Source organism: Oryctolagus cuniculus, chromosome 17 (assembly GCF_964237555.1).
Source record: "Oryctolagus cuniculus chromosome 17, mOryCun1.1, whole genome shotgun sequence".
NCBI lineage: Eukaryota > Metazoa > Chordata > Mammalia > Lagomorpha > Leporidae > Oryctolagus > Oryctolagus cuniculus.
Genome location: NC_091448.1, coordinates 21,551,359 through 21,574,151, shown reverse-complemented (window position 1 = coordinate 21,574,151; position 22,793 = coordinate 21,551,359). Strand labels below are relative to the sequence as shown.

General features: G+C 43.7%; 3 protein-coding genes across 3 annotated transcripts; all 3 read right to left on the bottom strand.

Moving 5' to 3' along the window:
• Positions 1-10,166: 10,166 nt before the first annotated feature.
• Positions 10,167-11,224, bottom strand: LOC100341207 (keratin-associated protein 9-3-like). Its single transcript, XM_017349329.3, has one exon. It carries the CDS (start codon positions 11,154-11,156, stop codon positions 10,776-10,778), a length of 381 nt encoding a protein of 126 aa, XP_017204818.1. The 5' UTR covers positions 11,157-11,224; the 3' UTR covers positions 10,167-10,775.
• Positions 11,225-13,022: 1,798 nt separating this feature from the next.
• LOC103351567 (keratin-associated protein 1-3-like) lies at positions 13,023-13,854 on the bottom strand. Its single transcript, XM_070060720.1, has one exon. It carries the CDS (start codon positions 13,782-13,784, stop codon positions 13,353-13,355), a length of 432 nt encoding a protein of 143 aa, XP_069916821.1. The 5' UTR covers positions 13,785-13,854; the 3' UTR covers positions 13,023-13,352.
• A 5,965-nt stretch (positions 13,855-19,819) lies between these two features.
• On the bottom strand, positions 19,820-20,902 carry LOC103351626 (keratin-associated protein 9-3-like). Its single transcript, XM_008271789.4, has one exon. It carries the CDS (start codon positions 20,831-20,833, stop codon positions 20,246-20,248), a length of 588 nt encoding a protein of 195 aa, XP_008270011.2. The 5' UTR covers positions 20,834-20,902; the 3' UTR covers positions 19,820-20,245.
• Between the last annotated feature and the right edge of the window lie 1,891 nt (positions 20,903-22,793).

Here is a 22,793-nt window from a genome sequence, read left to right as displayed (position 1 = left end):
GCTGATCTGACGGCAGGAGCCAGGTGCTTCTCCTGGTCTCCCATGGGGTGCAGGGTCCAAGCACTTGGGCCATCCTCCACTGCACTCCTGGGCCACAGCAGAGAGCTGGCCTGGAAGAGGGGCAACCAGGCAGAATCCGGCGCCCCAACTGGGACTAGAACCCAGTGTGCCGGCGCCGCAAGGTGGAGGATTAGCCTAGTGAGCCGCGGCGCCGGCCTGGATATATGTCAATTTCTGTAACTAAACTAATGTTCTTGTCTTGAATATAAGACAGACACTAATTCCCCACTAGTACTTAGCATCTGTTGAAGGTATTCCATGTGCCAGGCATAGTGCTACAACTTTGTGCGCATCTTCTTCTCTGTGTCTTACCACCCCATAAGCTCAGGACTGTTGATCAACCCATTTCCCAGATGATAAAGTTGAGAGGGATACTAAGTAACGAGTCTGAAGTCACATAGCTGGGGAGATGGCTCATCCAACAGCACTAGCTCATGCTTGCAAATGAAACCCGTGTTTCTGTGGCATGAAGTTTTATCTCCGTTTGGTTATTTTTTTCATTATAATGAAATTCAGCAAGATGCTGAGCACCGTGCTAGGTGCTAGGCATACAGCAGTAAACATCTGATAAGATCCTTGTTGTTAAAGTGTCTGTTGCAGTGGGGAAAACAGACAATAAAACCCAAACAAACAGGTGCATGAGAACTTTGAACAGCAGCAAATGCCCAAAGGGAACGGAGCAGGGGACTGTGTCAGAAAGGCAGGACACTGGTCTTGCGGGCAGAGCTCTGCTCTGGGGTGGTCGGGTGGGCTTTGCTCAATGCTGGCAGGCGGCAGGCCATGAAGAGTCTCCTAGTTGTTCTACAGAGTTTGGGTTTCATTCCAAGGGCACTGAGAATCCACCGGCTTATTTAAAGCAGGGAGTGACAGGATATGATTTGTATCATAAGGAAAATGAATCGTGGCGACACGCAGAACTAGCAGGTGGTCCAGGGAGAGGGTGAACAGTGCCATCAGTGGGTGCTTGACTGGTAATAGGTGGTAGGGCTGGCAGACGTTTTTGGAAGGGGAGATGGGAGGGCCAGGATCAGGTGTAGGTCTCAGATTGGCTCACAGGTGAGAGGGACTGAGGGAGGGCAGGGGCTGACATTGAGTTCATGTTGAACCTGCAGAGAGTGAGCGAGTGAGCAGCCTGTATCCCATGCGAGGGGTCAGGGCTAGAGATGAAGATCCTGGAGGCGCCAGCACACAGGTGAACATTCTACGTAGCGCGAGCCAGCACACAGGTGAACATTCTACGTAGCATGAGCCAGCACACAGGTGAACATTCTACGTAGCGCGACGCTCCTGGATTGAGAATGACCCGGTCACTGCTGTGTGTGTGAGGCACACTTTGCCATGAGCCTCTTTGTGCCTGATGAGCATCCATCTCCCATCAACGCAGTGGATCTGGGGGTTGCCGTTGGGAAAGCCCTCCCTCAGGGACACCTCCCCAGTCAGCAGCAGCCTTAGGAGGCGGCACTCTCCGGAGTCGCTCGGCTTTCTCCAAGCCTTGGAGGGCTTCACCCCTTCACCAAAGCAGGAAATAGAAACCTTTTAGTGTGTCATCCTGGTAAGAATGCTTGTAAGTGCAAGACATGTAGTCTGTAGTGCTTCCTAGTGGTGGACTTGAGAGGGAGGGAGGGAGGGAGGGAGAGAGGGAGAGAGGGAGGGAGAGAAAGGGAGGGAGAGAGAGAGAGGGAGGGAGGGAGGGAGAGAGAGAGAGGGAGGGAGAGAGGGAGAGAGAAAGGGAGAGAGAGAGGGAGGGAGAGAGAAAGGGAGAGAGGCTGCTCTTGGAGCTGCCCTTGATGCTCACCTGTTTGGTGCAGAATCCACTCTGCCCTTTGTCAGGCTTCTGTGCTGGGGATTCTGGGCTTGGCACGAATGGTGGGCCTTGGGGGTCTTTCACGGCTGACTCAGAAGGTATTTCCCCAGTTTGTGGTTGTGACAGTTGAGTCTCATACAACTCTCACCACCTTGGTAACCGGCACTGAACAAGGCCCTCAGGTTGGTGTCCGTTTGAGAAGAGGTCATGGGGTTTTGCACTGGAGGACAGCGAGTATTCGCAGTGGTTTTGTAGGTGTGCATGACCTGAGCAGGTGGCTCCTCCCCTGCCTCGCCTGCACACTGCTGACACAGTAGCAGTGCAGCACAGCCGGTCTCCCTGCACAGACAGGTGGCACCTATTTTGTAGCCATGTTCTGCTGTCTGGAAGTGTGGCCTATATTCCTTGTAAAGCAGGGACTTCCAGCTTAATTTTCTTGTATGAGTATAGATGTAGACTATACAGATAGTAACAGAATTATACACAGTGCAGCAATGCATAAACATATGTGTTAACTAAAATTGGCCTGGCAGTGGAGGTAGACAAGTCAATAAAAATTGAATGCCTGATAAATGTTAGGCATTGGGAAAATAAAATCTGCTATTTATTATGTGCAATCTAACATTGAGATAGTTTCATTTATTACTGTTCCATGGTAAACGAAGTTGTTCATCCTTAGAATTATTTGCTAACAGGCATTGCATCTTACAATTTTGCTTTGAATCAGATGTTTTTCTCCATTGGTTAGTCAAATCTGACTGTTGGATTTAATTAAAACCACTGGTTTTCCAAAGATCTCCTTGAAATTTTTTGAAACAGAGACTTAAATATAATGTATTAACTAATATTGTGACTTTAGAAATACATGTTCTGTTGTTAGTTTACTAAAAATATAGCTATATAACATAAAAATATAGGGGCTGGCACAGTGGCATAGGTTAAGCCTCCACCTGCAGTGCTAGCATCCATATGGGTGCCAGTCAAGTCCTGGATGCTCTGCTTCCAGTCCAGCTCCTTGCTAATGTGCCTGGTAAAGCAGTGGAAGATGGCCCAAGTCCTTGACCCCTGCACCTATGTGGGAGACCCTGATGAAGCTCCTGGCTCCTGACTTTGGCCTGGCCCAGCCCCAGCTGTTGCAGCCATTTGAGGAGAAAAGCAGTGGATGAAAGGTCTATTAAAAAATTATATATATATATATAAAACATAAAAATATAGCTATATAACATAAAAATAAAAATATAACATACAAAAAACATCACTGTGTAATATAAACGTAAAAATATAACAAAACATAGCTATATAATAACAAAATAAAAATATAACTATGTAATAATAACAAATGCATTCAGAATTTTCCATGTAACATATAAGGTCCTGAGTACTTTACATGTATTTTGTCATTAATTTTTGCTTTTTTTAAAAAAAAAAAAGATTTATTTTTGTTTATTTGAAAGACACAGAGAGAGAGAGAGATCTTCCATCTGTTGGTTCACTCCTCAAATGGCCACAATGGCCAGAGCTGGGCCAATCTGAAGCCAGGAGCCAGGAGCTTCTTCCAGGTCTCTCATGTGGGTCAGGGGCCCAAGCATTTGGGCCATCTTCTACTGCTTCCCCAGGCACATTAGCAGGGGGCTGGATCAGAAGCAAAAAGGCCAGGACACAAACTGGCACCCATATGGGATGCCAGCACTGCAGGCCGTGGCTTTACCCACCATGCCACAGCACCGGCCCCATGTCATTTAATTCTTACAACAATTCTATGAGGTTGGAATGAAAGTTATCTTCTATTTTGTAGATAAAGGAAATTGAGACATACAGTAGTTAAATCAGTCGCCAATTCCAAAGGCTAGTAAATGATAGAACTGGGGTCTGAGCCAAGGCCCGCTGGCTTCAGGGTCTGTGTTCTTAATCATTATACATTAATTATTTATCTCAACATTTTTATCATATTTTTAATGAGAAAATATATCCTTTGACTTATTCCAACAAATCTTCGTGGAGCACTGGATAGCTTCACCGCACTGTGCTAGGAGGGTTAGGGTGATCAAGGTCAAGCAGGACACAGGTGTACTCTGAGGTATCTTAGAATTGACTGGGGTTCACAGGGTGTCCAGGACTTGAACGCAAGCCAGAGGAGTAGGAAAGGCATTCTAGCTGTGGAGAAGAGCGGCAGCAAGTGCACAGAAGTGGCAGTGAGCACACTGTTGTCAGGGAGCTGTGATTAGTGCACTGTATCTAGAAAGCAACCAATCACGTGCGGTTAAAGCTAGAGGGAGGGTCTCAGTTCCCAGGATGAGGAATATGTCATCTCCAGTTCTTCTCAGTCTTCCTCACACTTCCTGACTTCAGTTACTCGAACATTCTAAGTTCCTTCACTATCATTGCACAATAAATATAAACCCACTATAATATCTTACACCGAGTACACACATCTTGTATTTTGAGCAAGTGCATGCTATCTTATAGATGAGATAGTTCTAACTCTTTACTCCAGCTCCGTTCAGACCAAGATTCTTCTGATTGTGTTGGGAAAAGATTTGGTTTATTGTGTCCAACTAAAATACTCTATTTAAAATTTAAGAAAGCGAAAGTCTTGAAATGTTGTCATTTAAATAGTAGCCCATTGAAAACTGAATTTGTATTTTAGGGTCACGTAGCATATCAACCCTGAACAAAGAAGGAAAGAGAATGTGCCTTGTAATGAATAGGCCCAACAGGGACTCATACTGGCTGTTCTGGACTGGTCTCTCTCAACCTCACAGGAACAATTTTATTTGACTCATAAATCACCAGACTTACCCAAACCTTTTGTTGTTTAGTTCATGTGATGATGCAACATTTTCCCCTTCAAGTTTCTCAAAATCACTTTATGGGCTCAAATAGGGGCTTTTAAAAAGCTACTTTTACCTATGGATATGTAATAGATGGATCAAAATGGAAAATAAACAGTTTCTTAAGTAAAATTATGGTTTTGTGGATAGGTCGGTAATTTGTAAAGGGCCTCTCTGCCATAGCTCACTCTCCTGGAAGGCTTTTGACAGAAATGCTGGAGCTTTCTTACCCACGGAGCTAAATGTTGAGAAATCTTCCTGTTTTCTCAATCAAGTGCTATCAGGTCTAAACTTTGATTGTCTGCTGAGCCTTTCCACACCATTCTTCTAGTTCCATAAATCCCTCTCTTCATGAGTTTGGGGATCAGAGATGAATTCCTGTGTGTGTGTGTGTGTGTGTGTGTGTGTGTGTTTTCCATGAGCTATGCGACTATAGACAAACTAAGCTCTTTTAGGTTGGACTTTCTCATCTATAAAATCAACATCAAATGTATTTCTTTAAAGCTCAGAGATGAATATTGTCCCCTATAATCAGCTATGGTGATTAATCAAAGAGAGCATGAACAAGTGGTTCACTGGATTTTTTTAAAGGCAATGAGAGTATGGCAGATAGGATCAGCAAAGAACTGCACCCATCATTACATGAAGAAAGTTTAACCAGGTTGCCAGCCAGGTAACTAACTCAAAGATGGCCCAAAGATAACGCTGATATAGAAATTGCAGAAAGCCCTAGTTTTAAAGGGAAGCTCTAAAGCCCTGAATTTGAAGGGAAGGGGGAAAGAATTAAAAGTTGGAAACCGTAGAGGGTTGCCCTGGCCCATCAGGAGGGGACTGACTGGCTGGCGCTGGTGACTGGGTGGGCACAATGAAGCTGCTTCTCTAAGTGCTGAGATAACTGCAGACTGCGTTCAGGAGCTGCCATGTAAGGACCTGCACCTGCTGGAGGGAACAAGTTCCTGGGGTGGAAATCCTGAGATCCACTAGCATGCAGGAAGTCCCAGCAAGTGGGAGGAGCAAGGAAGAAGTCCCTTTCCCTTCTTCCAGCCTTGCCGATTCCTCTCTCACCCCCTAGTGGCAAAGTTGAACCCAGCTGCTGGCAACGCAGCAAAGTGGTTTCCTGGGCACCATCACCACTGCCATCCAACGCTGAGCACCCAAGAGAGGGCATGAAGCTGAGAGCAATCGCTTAGCACCTGATGCAGAGAATAACTTAATCTGAAGCCCATAGCTTCCCAAATAGCCATCTTCAGATCTGCTGAGCCTTTCCACACCATTCTTCTAGTTCCATAAATCCATCTCTTCATGAGTTTGGGGATCAGAGATGAATTCCTGTGTGTGTGTGTGTGTGTGTGTGTGTGTGTTTATCCATGAGCTATGCGACTATAGACAAACTAAGCTCTTTTAGGTTGGACTTTCTCATCTATAAAATCAACATCAAATGTATTTCATAGTATTGATGTATTAAGTAGAATTAGGTTTATATGAAGTTTGGTCAGCCTGCGTACAGCATGTGATACTTTAAAAAGGAAGGAGAAAAGGAGAAAAACAAGGAAGAAAATATGCATAATTTCTGTAATTTTTGTTCCTGTAATTGGTCATGAGGCTTTGGTTTAAATGTTTCGTTCTCTTCTGTTAATACCCATTTCATGGTTCCTTTGCCCTCAGCCAGTATTTCAGTTAGTTGGGGTTCTTTCCCTTGTGCAGTGATTTAAATGTTTATTTTGAACCCACACTGGTGCTATAACTTATACCAAGTATAAAGACAATATCCTGATTATGGGTTTAATCCTTTGTCCCTCTGTTGTATCAAGTTACGCTCAACAAACCAAGGAATTCTTTGTACAAAGATTCTACCTCCAGAATCTGTTAAGTGTGACCATTTCAGTAAATTATGACAGTGTTATATTCCATCTTCCTTTGTTTAATACCCTAAAAATGTACTCTCACACATATATTCTCACACATATATTCCCCAGGTTTTTGTTAATGTATAGTAATACAATATTTCATGTTTTAAAAGGAGACTTTACTTCTTAAGAGCAGTTTCAAGTTCACAACTGTCATGTGTCCCCTGAAGCTCATGTGTTGAAAACTTCCCTGCAATGCACCTGCACTGAGGGGAGAGGCCCAGCAGGAGGTTGCAGGTCAGATATGTACAGATGTGTGTCTACCAAGTGTCATACAGAGAAGTTTCACTGCCCTAGAAATACTCTTCCCTCTGCTTGTTCCTCTCTTCTTTCTCCCAACCCATGGGACAGTTTTGTTTATTCCAGAACGGCATGCAGTTCTCAGCATTCGTTAATATTTATTTATCAGGATGCATTATAGTTTGCTTACCCATTCACCTTCTGAAGGACATTTTGGTTTCCTCCAGGTTTCAGCAATTATGGATAGAACTGCTATAAACATCTACATGCAGGTTTTTATGTGTAGATAAGTTTTTAACTCCTTGAGGTAAAGACCAAGGAGCATGCTTGCTGGGTCATACAATAAAAGTATGTTTGGCTTTGAAAGAAACCACAAAATTGTGTTCCAAAGTGGATGATATTATTCTTATTCTTGCTAGCATTTGATGTTGACGATGTTCTAGATTTTGGCCTATCACATGACTTTTTGATGTAAGAACTATTTCCTCATGGGTCACCTGAAGTTCAGTCCTAGATATGGAACTGGTAGTACATAGGGTAGTGTGATGGCTCCTGAAGACAATGGGTAGTCTTTACAAGCAAGTGAAGTTATTAGAGAATTTTTTCCATCAGTGGTCAACTGTTCTCATCAAACACAGAAGGGAAATGTATTTCTATGGGAAAGGGAACTCAGAGTGTGTCTGAGAGAGCTGGGATTCCCAGTGTACTTTGAATCCAACCAGTTCTAAGTCTCAGTACCCCACTTCTTTCTTATCAACCCCAACCAAACTTTTACCATAGAGCTTTGTGGAAGCTGTGAATCCAACTGGCTTTTCAATTATGCAACCCATACACTTACATTTAGTGTTTCAGTTGAGGCAATATCAGTTTGGTGGCCAAACAAATGCTCATGCGCAGGTTTTGTGTGAATTTAATTTTTCAGCTCACTTAGGTAGATACTCAGGAGCACAATTTCTGGATTGTATAGTAAACCTATGTTTATCTTTGTTAGAAAGTGCTAGAGTGTCTAAGTGGCTGTATGATTTTATATTCCCACCAGCCAGGGATGGGAGTTACTGTTTCTCTATATTTAACTAGCATTGGATGTTGGATGTTACCATTGCTTTGAATTCACCCACCCTAATAGATGTAATTGGACTCTTTCTGTTCTTCCCATTTGTAGTGACCCGTCAAGGCCTACCTCGACGTTTACCTCCCTTGTGAAGCTTTGTGCTGGTCCTGAAGTGAAACGGTCTCATCCATTTAAAACTCTGTTTCTGGCTATTTTGTCTTCTTCTTGTCCATATAACCCTGATGTCAGTTTCCACAGCACTGACAATGTAAAACTACTCCGCAACTTATTCAAGTTCTGGATATATTACTTTTTTTTTGTTCTCCTTCTCTGTCAGGCTCCTGGGTTGCCTTCTTTTGTTTTCCTGTGAAGAAACCTAGACATCAAATGCAGTTTCTTTACCGGTTTTCTCAGGAAAGTTACCCCAAGGACTGTGTGAGTTTGTTAAAATAGCGGGAGGGAATATTCATGACCTATATGAGAGGTCTCCAAAAGGTTCACAGAAAACACATATTTGGAAGAACTGTGAATGAATTTCAGAGTCCAGAGTGTTCACCCTTACGCCACAGAACCCATTTTTATGTGTAAATTTCATTTTTTTTGCATCCAATTGAACTCGTGCTTATTTGTGACATGTCTGAACAGGATCTAGGTGGAGGCACAAAGAAGGGTCAGAAGTCAGTTTGAAAAGAGTTCCTGTCAGAGGAACATGGATTCTGTAAACTTGAAGCAAGAACAAACATCAAACTTACGGTGAAGCTTGAGTGGAAGGATGGTAAAATCATGGATGCTTTATGAAAAGTCATTGAGCGAACGCTCCAAAGAACTCGGCAGTTTACAAATGGATGACTCATTTTAAGGAGGGAGAAGGTGATGTTGAAGGTGAAGCCCACAGCGGCAGACCACCCGCACCATTTGGAGGGGAAAAGTCAATCTCGCTCGTGCCCTCACTGCAGAGGACCGATGGTTCACAGCAGAAACCAGAGCTGCCCCAGATGGTTCAACTTTCACAGTTCTGACCAAAGAAGTGCAGCAAACTTTCTGCTCCACAAGTGACAAAACGCTTGTACCCAGATCAGCCAGACAAGAGCAGAGCTTTCAATGGGGATTGTCAACAAGTGGAATCAAGGTCCTGAGGAGTGACAGACTGGAACAGGAGATGAAACGTGGATTTGTGATCCTGAAGGCAAAGTATGATTAAAGCAGTGATGACCAAGACATGGACGTGTCCAAAGCCAAAGTGTCCAGTCAAGAGCAAAGGTCATGGCCACATTGATTGGGGGAAGCTCAAGATATAGTTGACTTTCTGGAGGACCAAAGAATCGTAACATCTGCTTGTTATGAGAACGTTTTGAGAAAGTTTCCCAGAGCTCTGGCAGGAAAACACTTGGAAAGCTTCACTAGAGAGTCCTTCTCCAGTAGACGATGTTCCCGTTTATGCTTCATCTACACAGAGGGCAATCTTGCGAGAATATCAGTGGGAAGTCGACTTCATAGTCCCAGCTTGGCTTCTTCTTACTTCTTTTTGTTTTCTAATGTTAAAAAGTATTTAAAAGGTACTCATTTTTTCTTAGTTAATAATATAAAAAACATAGCGTTGGCATGGTTATATCCCCAGAAACCTCAGTTCTTTAAGTTTAGACTAAATGACCACCACTTAAAAAATTATCTTCAACTTAATGCCATTGATGTTGAGAAATAAAAGTTATGTTTTTTATTTTTATCTTTTAATTCCATCTTTGCATGAACTTTTAGAGGTCTGCTCATATCACTCATCTCTGCTTTTTTTCTCACTCTCTTTTTAGAGCAAAACTATTTCTCTCTTTGTCTCACAGGTAGTTGTTCCACATTCTTCTCTTAGGCTTTTGGGACACCCACACGTGTGCCCCATGAGCATGTTTTTCCTTTCAGTTGGCCTAAGTAGGCTGCTGCCCAAAGTGGCACCTGTTCCTCTCAAGGTGAATTCAGCCAACTGCTATGGGGACACAATTTATCTTGTCACATTTTGTGCATGTGTTTTTACCATACCTTTTTTTCTTAACATCAATGGCATTAACTAATGTCCTCAGAGACAAGAATTAATTCTTCATCTTTCTCATTTTCTGTGTCCCTGCTTTAGGAGAAATAGTACTTTTTATTGAATGAATGAATGAGCTATGTATGACATTAGTCTCTCTAAAACAGAAACAAACACATTTCTTTTAAGTATACATTCTTGAATTATGGGCAGTTAAATCACTTGATGTACAATAAGAAATAAACACAAAGCATGGTTTCTTTGCCCAGTATATAACATTTATTTAAAAATGTCAGAAGGCACTGTATCAAGACACAATGAAACAGCCAGCAGGCCGGGTGATTATGATCCAGAGATTAAGGGGTGGATCAGATGTTGGCAGGTGGAGAAGTCCAGCCTACTTCTTAGAAGCTGAATCTTGGGTGAAGATTCTCTCTTGTGACATCTGAGTAATGTCATTTAGCAATACTCTGGTGCCTTTGAATGTTGAAAAAATTTAGGTGAACAGAAGATAAATATATATTACAAAGCAGGGAAAAAGTTAGACCTGTGTGTGGTTTTCACAGGAAAAAAATCCAAAGCTTGTCAGTAATTTTTGATTCTGCGAAATATCAGAAGTAGTATTTCCAGAGCAATTTGATGATTAGCAAGTGGACTGGCAGCACTTCCGTGTCCACAGTGGAAGGTCAGGGTATTCATTGTAAAATGGAATCAGAGGGAAATATGAGCTCATTTACTTGATGGCACCCTTAGCAGAAAACCAATAGAAGCCCAAGAACTTATAGTGGTCCCAGATGGTCAAAGAGATAGATGAACAGCTCAGAGATACTGTGTCCTGGGCAGTGGAGAATCAGCAACCTGACTTTTAGCAGGTGGGCTCACAGCAGTAGCAGCAGCAGGCAGGGCGGCAGCAGGACTGTCCACAGTAGGATGGGCGGCAGCAGGAGGCCTGGGCGTGGTGCAGCTGGCAGCAGGTGGGGGGAGTGCAGCTCACCACACAGCAGGGGGGCACGCAGGTGCCCTCCACGCGGCAGTCAGGGCGGCACCACCGGGTGCGGCAGATCACAGATCCAGAGCCACCCTCCTGGCCACAGCCAATGCCACCTCCAATGCCAAAGCTGCTTCCACAGCAGCTTGGCTGGAAGTAGCTGGTCTCACAGCAGCTGGGCTGGCCACAGCTGGAACCGCAGGTCCCACCGGTGGAGCAGCTGGGGAATCCACAGAAGCTGGTGGCAAGGCAGGCCATGGTGACCGGAGTTGAGCTGAGCCAGGGGCTGCTTGGAGGAGTTTCTGAGTTTTGGATAGTGACTGCCACGTTGGGCCTTTTATATATCTGAAATGGCTGCTCTTTGTAAAATTCTTAACATATTTTTCTTGCTTTTATTTAAATTTTTCCCTCGGTGATCCTCTGATTGGCTTACATTGAAGTGCTTATGACGCACCATGAGCAGCAGACTGGAAATGGCTTTGTTTTGTCATTTCATTGGGCTCATCATTCAACCTTTTGCTCTTTAGAATATGCTTGTGGTTTCCCATGTTCAAAGAGTCTCCCCATTTTAGTTCAAGTCAACGCCCTCATTTTGCATAGTAGTTATTCCACGTGACTATCCCGACTGCTAAGGCTAGTGCTGCTATTTTTAAACTATTATTTTTTTTCCTCTTGAAAATATAGACTGAATTCCTTTGGATTTAGGACATCAAGATATTTCACTGAATGGAGGGAGTACCTTTGGTCGTGCGTAAATCAAAGCTTCCACCTCATTTAGTCCCACCTCCAGTCAAACTCTCCTTGCAGTTCCTTTGACTTCAACCAATTTGAGGTGTGTAAATAGTAACATGTTGCAGGCCAGAAACCTTTTCTTGTGTACCAAATGGCATAGCATGTAGGAAGGTATCCAGCAGAGAACTGAGCTTTGGGTAAAACCTCACTCAATGTTTATTGAATGTGATTCAATCATTGTTTGCCGAATGGGTGGAGTCAAAGGCGTGGTTTGTGGGATGCCTGTACCGCTCATAAACGAGGAAATGCAGCTGGCAGGCTGCACAGCTTCTCATGAAGGGGCCTTGCTGTTTGTTGTCAAAAGAGACCAGAAAATGCTCTGTTGTTCTTTTTTGGATTTAATGGTTGAACCAAGACTCAGAAAAAACAAATGACATCGGGGAGTTATGGCATTTTGAAGAGCATGCTGTCTTCTACTTAATTCCTTTCTGGAATGTATCACCTTGTCTGTGACTCGTCAGTGCAACTAATTAAATGACAGAGGTAAGTGCCAGAACCTTGTAAATACTTCGGAAATATTTTTCCTAAAGTGTCCTGTATTTATATGCTATTTTATGCTATATTATACTTCAACCATTCATGAAGAATTTCAAAATTAAACGATAAAAGCAATATTTTTGTTCTAGATGTGTGTTAACTTCTTAAGAGAACAACTCTCTGGTTGGGTTGTGAAGTGCACTCTGTGACACAGCTCTTCCAGATTTTGAGTGCACCTCTCTGACAAAGGGTGATGGGAGAACTCACTGGGTGCCCTCTCTAGCCCTTCACTGCTCAGTTAGCCCAGATACGCCTAGCGCATGTGAATAGTGAATGGATGTGAATATTGGAGGTTGAAGCTTAGAGAGCCATTTGGGGATCAGTGGGAAGAATGTGCCAGACCAAAGCATAGAAATTAAACCCAAATTCTCTTGGGAAATAGTATGTGGTGGATGCTTAAAATACCTATTTAGTGATAATACAATTTCTTTATAGTGGGTATGAATGAAGGAGTACGTCTAGAATATTGAATGGAAAGAGATTAGAGATAGCGGTAGCTTTAGATAGGAATTCCTAGCTTTGATCCACATGAAAATTTAACTTCACAAAGGTGGCGTTATTGGTTTACACCTAATCATAATAGATTGGAGTATGTAAGTATTGTATTAGCTATGCAGACTATTTAATGCAAGGGGCATTTTATTAAAAGGTAGATTCAGTCATACAAAATTTTTATCTAATCTTTCTGGTTTAGACTCTATGTTTATGCCTAGGACGGTTATCAAAAGGCAGACCCATTCTAGCATTCCAGGTACCGGTCAACCAGCCTGCGGGTGGAAGGAGGACATAAGGCAGTTTGCTTTGCACATTAAAGCATTTTATTTGAAATTATCAAGGGGTATTCCAGGAGAAGGTAGGTCTGAAGAGTCGGAGGGTGGAGAGACTGGGAAGGTAGCACAGATGGCCCTGACGTGAAGAACTGCTCATCCCGGTGCCATGCTCCAGCGAGGCGGGGTCTCCAGGACAGGCTGGCTGACACTTCCACAGGGCTTCTAAGAGTTTCATTGTTTCCGAGTGGCTTAGCAACCTCAGAATACTTCACATCCAGGCAAAATTGGACCTTTTTTAGAGATCAGCATGGTTGTTCTGTGCTTGCCCTTTCATTCCTAAGCAGCAACCTGACTTTTAGCAGGTGGGCTCGCAGCAGTGGCAGCAGCAGGAGGGGCGGCAGCAGGACTGTCCACAGTAGGATGGGCGGCAGCAGGAGGCCTGGGCGTGGTGCAGCTGGCAGCAGGTGGGGGGAGTGCAGCTCACCACACAGCAGGGGGGCACGCAGGTGCCCTCCACGCGGCAGTCAGGGCGGCACCACCGGGTGCGGCAGATCACAGATCCAGAGCCACCCTCCTGGCCACAGCTGGTTCCGCAGCAGCTGGTCTGGGGGCAGATTGGCTGGCAGCAGCTGGGCTGGGGGCAGATTGGCTCGCAGCAGCTGGGCTGGGGGCAGGTTGGCTGGCAGCAGCTGGGTTGGCAGCAGCTGGGCTGGCCACAGCTGGAGCCGCAGGTCCCACTGGTGGAGCAGCTGGGAAATCCACAGAAGCTGGTGGCAAGGCAGGCCATGGTGTCAGGAGTTGAGGTGAGGTGTGTGTTGTCGAGAGAAGTTTCTGAGCTGTGGCTGCACCTTCCACACCTGGCCTTATATACATGCCGTAGAGCTTCATACTTACCTAACATTTAGCATCTTCCCTTGATGTCAGTTGCAAAGTCCATCTCTGATTGGTTGATCTCCGAGTTGTTTAGAAAATTATAAATAGCATCTCAATAGCCTGCAGACTTTGCTCATTATTCAATTAACTCTCATTATGTTTCTTCCTTGCCCTGTGGCCTAAGTGAAGGCACATCAGGGAAGTCAACGTGGCAGCGCCTCTTGGCCAAGCACTACCCTGGTCACTTTGTCATCTATGTCCTTTGGTAACTTAGGCAGAGTTTACCTGAACCGAATGTTTTCTTCCTCAGTGGTCATTCAGTCATGATCATGATTTCATAAACAATTGTCCACACCTGGAGAGACATGAGCTGTCAACTGATTCATCAACTCCAAACAGCATGTGCCTTTCTATGATCGGTTTTTACAGGTCACAGGATCCTTAGAGCTCTGGCCAGTGGGCATCCCTTCTGTCATCGTGCACATACTCTTATCAACAACTGAAGTCTTTAGTGACTTTTGCTTGCATTTTGTCTTCTGACTGCCAAAGTAGAAATATGTGCTAGTAATGGATACACATTGTAAGAAGTCAAGTAGTACGGAGGCATGTAAAGAAAAGTTAATATTCTTCGCCCTCCTCCAACAGGCACACATACCTTCCCAAACTAATATTCCAGACATAATATTAACAGTTTGGTACATATTCTTTGACACATTTATCCCTGATTTTGCAAATACAGGAGCATCTTTATATACATATCTTCTTTCCCAGTAATGTTTGAGTCTCATATATATTTTAATTAAAAATGTTTAATTGTCATTAAATATACATTATATAAAATTTATGTTAATCACTCAAGCCTTTTGTGTTAACAACATTAACCAATTTTTTTCAAGATGTATTTATTTATCTGAAAGTCAGAGTTACATAGAGAGAAGGAGAGGCAGAGAGAGAGAGAGAAAGAGGTCCTCTATCCTTTAGTTCATTCCCCAATTGGTTGCAACAGCTGGAGATGTGCTGATCCAAAGCCAGGAAGCCAGGAGCTTCCTCCGGGTCTCCCATGTGGGTGCAGGGGCCTGAGGACTTGAGCCACCTTCCACTGCTTTCCCAAGCCATAGCAGAGGGATGGATTGGAAGTGCAGTAGCCGGGACTCAAACCGGTGCCCATATGGGATGCTGGCACTGCAGGCGGCGGCTTTACCCGCTACACCACAGCACTGGCCCCCAACCTTAACCATTTTTAAACATATAAACCACTTTCAACATAACCCTTGTTGAAAATCTTTTGGCCATTTATATGAGGATATTTTGGGGGAGGGGGCTCTCTGTTCTATCCTGTTGGTCTATATGTCTGTCTTTACATAAGTACCACACTGTGTTAACTACTATAGCTTTGTAGTTAGGAAGCGTGAGACTAACTTTGTTCTTTTTAAAGATTGCTATGGTTACATAGGATTCCCTATGCTTCCATATGAATTTTTAGATTAATTTTTGTGGTTCTGCAAAAAATATCAGCAGGATATTGATAGACATTGCATTAGATCTATAGATTCATTGGTCAGTATTGCTATCTTAACCTTGTCTTCATATTGTCTTCCAATCAATATAGGATTTATTTTCATTTATTTTCCTGTTCTTTGATTTCTTTCAGCAATATTTTATAGTTCCCTGTGTACAAGTATTTCCTGTCTTTGTTTAAATTTATTCCTAAGTATTTTGTTCTTTTTGATGCTATTGCAAATGGAATTTTTAAAAATTTCCCTTCTGGACTATTTATTGTTGGTATATATAAGTAATCTTATTTTTTGTGTGTTGATTTTGTATCTACAATATTTATTAATACATATATTAGTTCCAACTGTGTGTACATGTGTGTATTGGTGGAGATATCTTTAGGATTTTCATCATATAAGATTGTGTTTATGAGCACTGATAATTTACCAATTACTTTGCATTTTGATTGCTCTTTATTTATTTTCTTGGCCTAATTGTTCTGGCTAGGACTTCCAGTACTATAAAAAAACAGAATGGGCAAAATCTGGCCTTCTTGTCTTATTTCCAGTCATAGAGAAAAAGCTTTCTATCTTTCATTGTTAGAGTGAGGTTAGCTGCAGGCTTTTCATAAATACCTTTTATTGTGTCATGGTAATTTCCTTCTATTCTTGGTTGAGTGGGGTTTTAAAAATTATTAGGAAAGGATTTTTATTTTGTCAGATGCTTCTTTTGCATCAGTTCAAGTGGCTTTGTGTTTTTTCCCCTTCATTCTGTTAATATAGTGTATTACATTGACTGATTTTTGTATTTCAGGATAAACTCTGCTTGGCCATGGTGTTTAATTCTTGTAATGTGCTGTTAAATTCTGTTAGCATTTTGTTGATGGCCTTTGCACAAGTATTCATCAGGAGGATTGTTCTGTAGTTTTCATTCCCTAGACTGGCTTTGGCTTTGGTATCAGAGTCATTTTAGCATCATAGAATGAGTTTGGAAGCTCTCCATCCTCTTAAATTTTTTGGTGGAATGTGAAGAAGGTTAGTGTCAGTGTTTCTTTACATGTTTGATAGAATCCACTAATGAAGCCATGGTTATTATTTATGTCTGCTTAGATTTTCCTATTTCTTTGTTACCCAGTTTTGGTGGATTGTGTGTCTGTAGGAATTTTTCACAGATAAACTTGTTTATGGGTAAGATTTATATAGATTATCCAGCTTGTTGGTGTATCATATCAAAATAGCATATTCTTATAAATAAATATCTATACAATATTCCACACTATGATCATAGCTCAGTTTATCTAATCATCTCTGTATTGATAAAACCTGTCATTTTTAGTTTGTGATTCTGAATTTTGTTTTAAAGATTTATTTATTTATTTGAAAGAGTTACAGAGAGGCAGAGGTCGGGGCGGGGGTCGGGGGGAGGGGCAGTGAGGGCCAGTCTTCCCTCCACTGGCTCACTACCCAAATGGCTGCAATGACCAGAGCTGGGCCAATCTGAAGCTAGGAGTCAGGAGCTTCTTCCAGGTCTCTCATGTGGGTGCAGGGGCCTAAGGACTTGGGCCATCTTCTGCTGCTTTCCCAGGTCATAGCAAAGAGCTGGATCAGAAGTAGAGCAGCCAGGACTCCAACCAGCACTCATACGTATGCTGGCAAGGATGCAGTCGGCGGCTTTACCTGCTATGCCACAGTGCCGGCCCTGTGATTTCGAATTTTATAACACTCATAGAATTTTAAGCTGAAAGAGACTTTGAATGGATCCAGCTTTGGGTGATGGGTGATGGTCACATGTTAAGGAGACTGAACTCTTACCTGAGAATTAATTAAATGGGCTTCTCATACTGGTTGTACCATGAAGTGACTGTGTGACCTCAGAAAAGTCACTTGATTCCTGTCAACTTCCACGTGTTCATCTGTGAAGTGAGGCCCTCTCTCAATGCCATCCAGGGCTGGAACCGTGTAATTCCTCTGCCGGATCATTCACCCCGGAAGGGCACGGTCTGCCCGCGTCTGGTTCACCTTGTTACCTTACATAATGCCTTCCTTCCCATCTTACATGTAGATGCTCAGCAGATGCCTTTTGAATGCAAGATGTATGGGAGTGATGAAAGGCTGAATTTGGGTTTCCCCAAAGTCACTTGTAGTTTTGTTCTCCTCTCAGCAGAGGTTGTTGGGGTCATGGCACCTGAAAGGAGTCAGAAGTTAGACTCGAAGGAGCAAGCGGCTAAAGTGTTTGTGCCTTTGTTCCATCAGTCAGGGATGCATTCTTGCTTGTGTCAGGTGTCTAGATGCTGGGTCAAGAAAATTCATTCTTTGCCGGCGCCGTGGCTCACTAGGCTAATCTTCCGCCTTGCGGCGCTGGCACACCGGGTTCTAGTCCCTGTCGGGGTGCCAGATTCTGTCCCGGTTGCCCCTCTTCCAGGCCAGCTCTCTGCTGTGGCCTGGGAGTGCAGTGGAGGATGGCCCAAGTGCTTGGGCCCTGCACCCCATGGGAGACCAGGAAAAGCACCTGGCTCCTGGCTTTGTATCAGCGTGATGCGCCGGCCGCAGCATGCCGGCCGTGGCGGCCAGTGGAGGGTGAACCAATGGCAAAAAGGAAGACCTTTCTCTCTGTGTCTCTCTCTCACTGTCCACTCTGCCTGTCCAAAAAAAAAAAAAAAATTCACTCTTTGCTTACATACTTTAATCATGCTTTCTAATTTCTTGATTTTAATTAACTCTTGAGTGAATAAAGTGTCTTAATTTGATCCAAAATAATAGTCTTGATTTTTATTTATTTATTTATTTGAAAGGCAGAAGAATTACAGAAAGAGAGGGAGAGACAGAGAGAGAAATATTCCATCCTGTGGTTCACTCCCCAAATGGCCATAGTGTCTATGGCTTGGCCAGGTCAAAGGCAGGAGCCAGAAGCTTCTTCTGGGTCTCCCACGTGAGTGCAGGGGCCCAGGGACTTGGACCATATTCTATTGCTTTCCCAGGCACATTAGCAGGGAGCTGGATCAGAAATGGAGCAGCCAGGTCTTAAACCAGCACCCAACTGGGATGCTGGCATCACAGGCTGTGGTTTAACCCGCTACACCATACCGCAGGCCCCAATAGTAATTTTTAAAAATTACCTTCATTACCATCCAGTTCTAAATCCAAGGACTCATGAATTAATCCTGATCCTTATCTGAAAAGCCACTCATATTTATGAAATATTTCCTGATATTATGTTTCAGTGTGCCTCAATTTATTATGTTTGTGTATTGCACATATGTATGTATATGTAGTAAATAGGTTTTATTAATTTTTTAGATCCATTTTATTTATCTGAAAGAGTTACAGAGAGATGTAGAACCAGAGAGAGAGAGGTCTTCCGTTCGTTGGTTCACATCCCAAATGACCACAACAGCCAGAGCTGAGCTGATCCTAAGCCGGGAGCTTCTTCTGGGTCTCCGACACAGGTGCAGGGGCCCAAGAACTTGGGCCATGTCCTACTGCTTTCCCAGGCCACAGCAGAGAGCTGGATCAGAAGAGGAGCAGCCAATACTCGAACCAGCATCCATTTAGGATGCCAGCGCTAGCCGGCACCGCGGCTCAATAGGCTATTCCTCCGCCTGTGGCGCCGGCACACCGGGTTCTAGTCCCTGTCGGGGTGCCGGATTCTGTCCCGGTTGCCCCTCTTCCAGGCCAGCTCTCTGCTGTGGCCCGGGAAGGCAGTGGAGGATGGCCCAAGTGCTTGGGCCCTGCACCCCATGGGAGACCAGGAGGAAGCACCTGGCTCCTGCCATCGGATCAGCGTGGTGCGCTGGCTGCGGCGGCCATTGGAGGGTGAACCAACGGCAAAGGAAGACCTTTCTCTCTGTCCCTCTCTCTCACTGTCCACTCTGCCTGTCAAAAAAAATAAATAAATAAAGGATGCCAGCGTTGCAGGCTGGGGCTTTAACCTGTTGTGCCACAGTGTCAATCCCTGTGTTATTTCTATTAAGCAAGCATTTTAAACCAAATAGGTAAGGTGATTATAAAAATTGAGATGAATCTTTGTCATCCTCACTTCCTGGTTGGAAGCTTGGAGTTGAAAACTCCATCTAATTGGAGCATATTTCCTCCAAGAGACTTCCCCATCTGACCTTTCTGTTCTACTCTGTGCATGAGAGAGTGTGATTCATTAGCATATATTACTGCTGTTTGAAGATTCCCTGGAGGGTCATTATTCTACCGAGGAAAACTACGTCATACTTTGGCTCCAGCTTCTGAGATCCTGGCTTCTCTCTGTGCTGCGTGAGGTCACGTCGTGGTGATACAGCCTGTCTGCTTCTGACGTTAGCTTTCTGTGAGGAATAACATGCCCTGGACTTCCTCAGATTTCACCACACGGAGAGAGCAGTGTGGAGCAAAAAGTAGGTTAAAATCTTTTGCATGAATTTCTATGAAACAATGATTATGAACACACTCAGTGAAATAAAGAGATATATTTGCTACACCAAAAGATATAATTTATTAGACCTCAGCATATTGTTGCCTTTTCATAGGAAGTATGATTTACAGGAGGGTGGAGAAGTGGGGAGGTCTCTGGAAAGTGCAGATGGTTCTTTCTCAGCCTTGGCGGCACTGGGTCTTGGAGAAGGGAGTTAAATGGTTTGCTGAGGCCCCCAAAGAATTATTTTTCCCCTTTCTTGGAATAAATTTCTATTTTGAAATCCACAGAGGAGAGTTCAAAGTCCTTCCAGTGTTGATTGGAATTAGAGTTCTTTTGGGCCCAATTTTTTGGTAACCCTCATGACAAAAGCCAAATAAAGTTCAAGAACTTGTTAGTGGTCCAGCAGTGGTTGAAGAGACCATTAATTCACGGGTTCAGTTGCAAGTTCAAATTTCAAGTTGAAAATAAGCAACCTAGCTTTTAACAGGTGGGCTGGCTGCAGGTGGGCTGGGTGCAGCTGGCCTGGCTGCAGGTGGGCTCACAGCTAGTGGGCTGGGTGCAGCTGGCCTGGCTGCAGGTGGGCTCACAGCTGGTGGGCTGGGTACAGCTGGCCTGGCTGCAGGTGGGCTGGCTGCAGGTGGGCTGGGTGCAGGTAGGCTCAGAGCAGGTGGTCTGGCTGCAGGTGGGCTGACAGCAGCAGGCAGGGCGGCAGCAGGACTGCCCACAGTAGGATGGGCGGCAGCAGGAGGCCTGGGCGTGGTGCAGCTGGCAGCAGGTGGGGGGAGTGCAGCTCACCACACAGCAGGGAGGCACGCAGGTGCCCTCCACGCGGCAGTCAGGGCGGCACCACCGGGTGCGGCAGTTCACAGCTCCAGAGACACACTTCTGACCACAGCAGGTTCCGCAGCAGCTGGTCTGGGAGCAGGTTGGTTGGCAGCAACTGGCCTGTGAACAGGTTGGTTGGCAGCAGCTGGCTTGAGAAGAGCTGAGCTGGCCACAGCTGGAGCCGCAGGTCCCACCGGTGGAGCAGCTGGGAAACCCACAGAAGCTGGTGGCAAGGCAGGCCATGGTGTGAGGAGTTGGGATAAGGGTTGGGTTGCTTGGAGAAGTTTTTGAGTTTTGGTGGCGACTGCATGGTGAGTCTTTTATAAGCCTTGGTCAGCTACTATTGACGTGATTCCCAAAGTCTCTTCCTTGTTTATGTTCAAATAATTTGCCTTTGAATGATAATTGACCTGTCTCTGAGTTACTTATTTAACCCTTTGAAAACTTTTAAAAGTTTATTTTATTTGGTCTTCAATTAAGGTTCTCTGCCATGGTTGAGTAGTTATTAGCGTTCATTGGGAACATTACCCTAGGACCCCCATGTTGGTTAAAATGTCCTCATTGCTCCAAGAATAATGAATCGATGCCCCTCACCTTTAAGGAGTGCTGATGTTACTCAATACTGATGCTTTTTATTGCACTCTTGGGTCTTACAGGCAGTTTAACCCCTGACAACGTGGCCTCCAATGCTGGTGGCTGCCCCTTCTCTTCCCTTCTCAGCTTTGCTTTACACCCAGGCAAGAAGTGTAAAGGGAATGTCAGAAAGGGATGATTTCTTTGGGTCTGAAATATAATGAGTTATTATTGTAAATATTTTGGAGCACTTCTTGTCTGCCTAGGCAGTTCTGAGTATCTTGTCTGGATCAATTTATTTAATTTTCACAGCAATTCATAGGGTAGATACCATTGCTACTCTTATCTTCTATGTGGGCAACTGAGCCGCAGAGTTATAAGTAACTTGTTCAAGGTCTCACTAACAAGTGATGAGCCTGAATCTATATATTCTGACTCCAGGCTAAACTCTGTTAACTACTACAGTCAATTTCCACTTTTTTTTTTAATGGAAGCAGTTATTCTAAGAAAAATCAAAAGATGGAAAGGAAAACGTGAAAATCTGCCTACTTTCTTCCAAATGTTTTTGAGAGTAACAGAAAGAAAGGCAGAGTTTAGGGTGAATGATAACACCATTTTCTAAAGATTTCCAGAAATTTAATTTGTTTGTTTATTTGTTTATTTGGAAGGCAGAGTGACAGAAAGGGAGAAATAGAGATCTTTTCAGCTCTATCCACTTTCATCCACTGGATCATTCTTCCTGATGCCCATAACAAATAGAGCTGGGCCAAGCTGAAGTCAGGAGCCAGGAACTTCATCTGGGTCTCCCACATGGGTGGTAGGGACCCAAGCACTTGAACAATCAGCAGCTGCCTCCCAGGTATCTTAAGAGGGAGCTGAATTGGAGGCAAAGGCAGGCCTCAGTCCCAACACTCTGGTATGAGATGTGGGCATCCCAAATGGTGGTTTAACTCACTGCACCACAAGGCCCACCCTTATTTATTTGTTTTTTTTTTTTTTTTCAACAGTATAAGAATAATTCAAGAAAATCTCACATGCTAAAATAGTAACCTACCTAACTTGAAGCTTCTTCTAGTTTTTTATTTTAGGATGTTCTGTATTTTTAAATGTTCTTAACTGCATAAAAACAATACTCTTACTAATTATGGTTTATGACATACTAGAGTATGTCATGCTATCACATTCTTACTAATTATAGAATGTGACATATATATTTTAAGCTATGTGACATGCTATAGTAAGTTAGAGCTGTACTATGCAGATTCATTGTAGATGTTGACTGGAAAGTTTATATAATTTGAATGAAGGTGAGGATGAAGGTCTTGTGTAGACCTACTGTGAGGTGATTTGACCTGCATGGAGCATGGGCTCTGCTACAGAGAAGTTAGAATGCCACTCCAGGGGTTTGAGCCAGAATGTTAAGTATTACTCTGTTTCTCTAGAAATGACAGTCTTAAGTTTGGGTCATAACTTTTCCTAAATCATATTTAAGATTTATTTTCAAATCCCACATCAAACTTGAATCGAAAGGTATCATTCTTTGTAAGGTTCTTGATTTTCTTTTTTCTTTTTTAAAGGATTTGTTTGTTTGAAAGTCAGAGTTACATGAGAGAGAAGGAGAGGCAGAGAG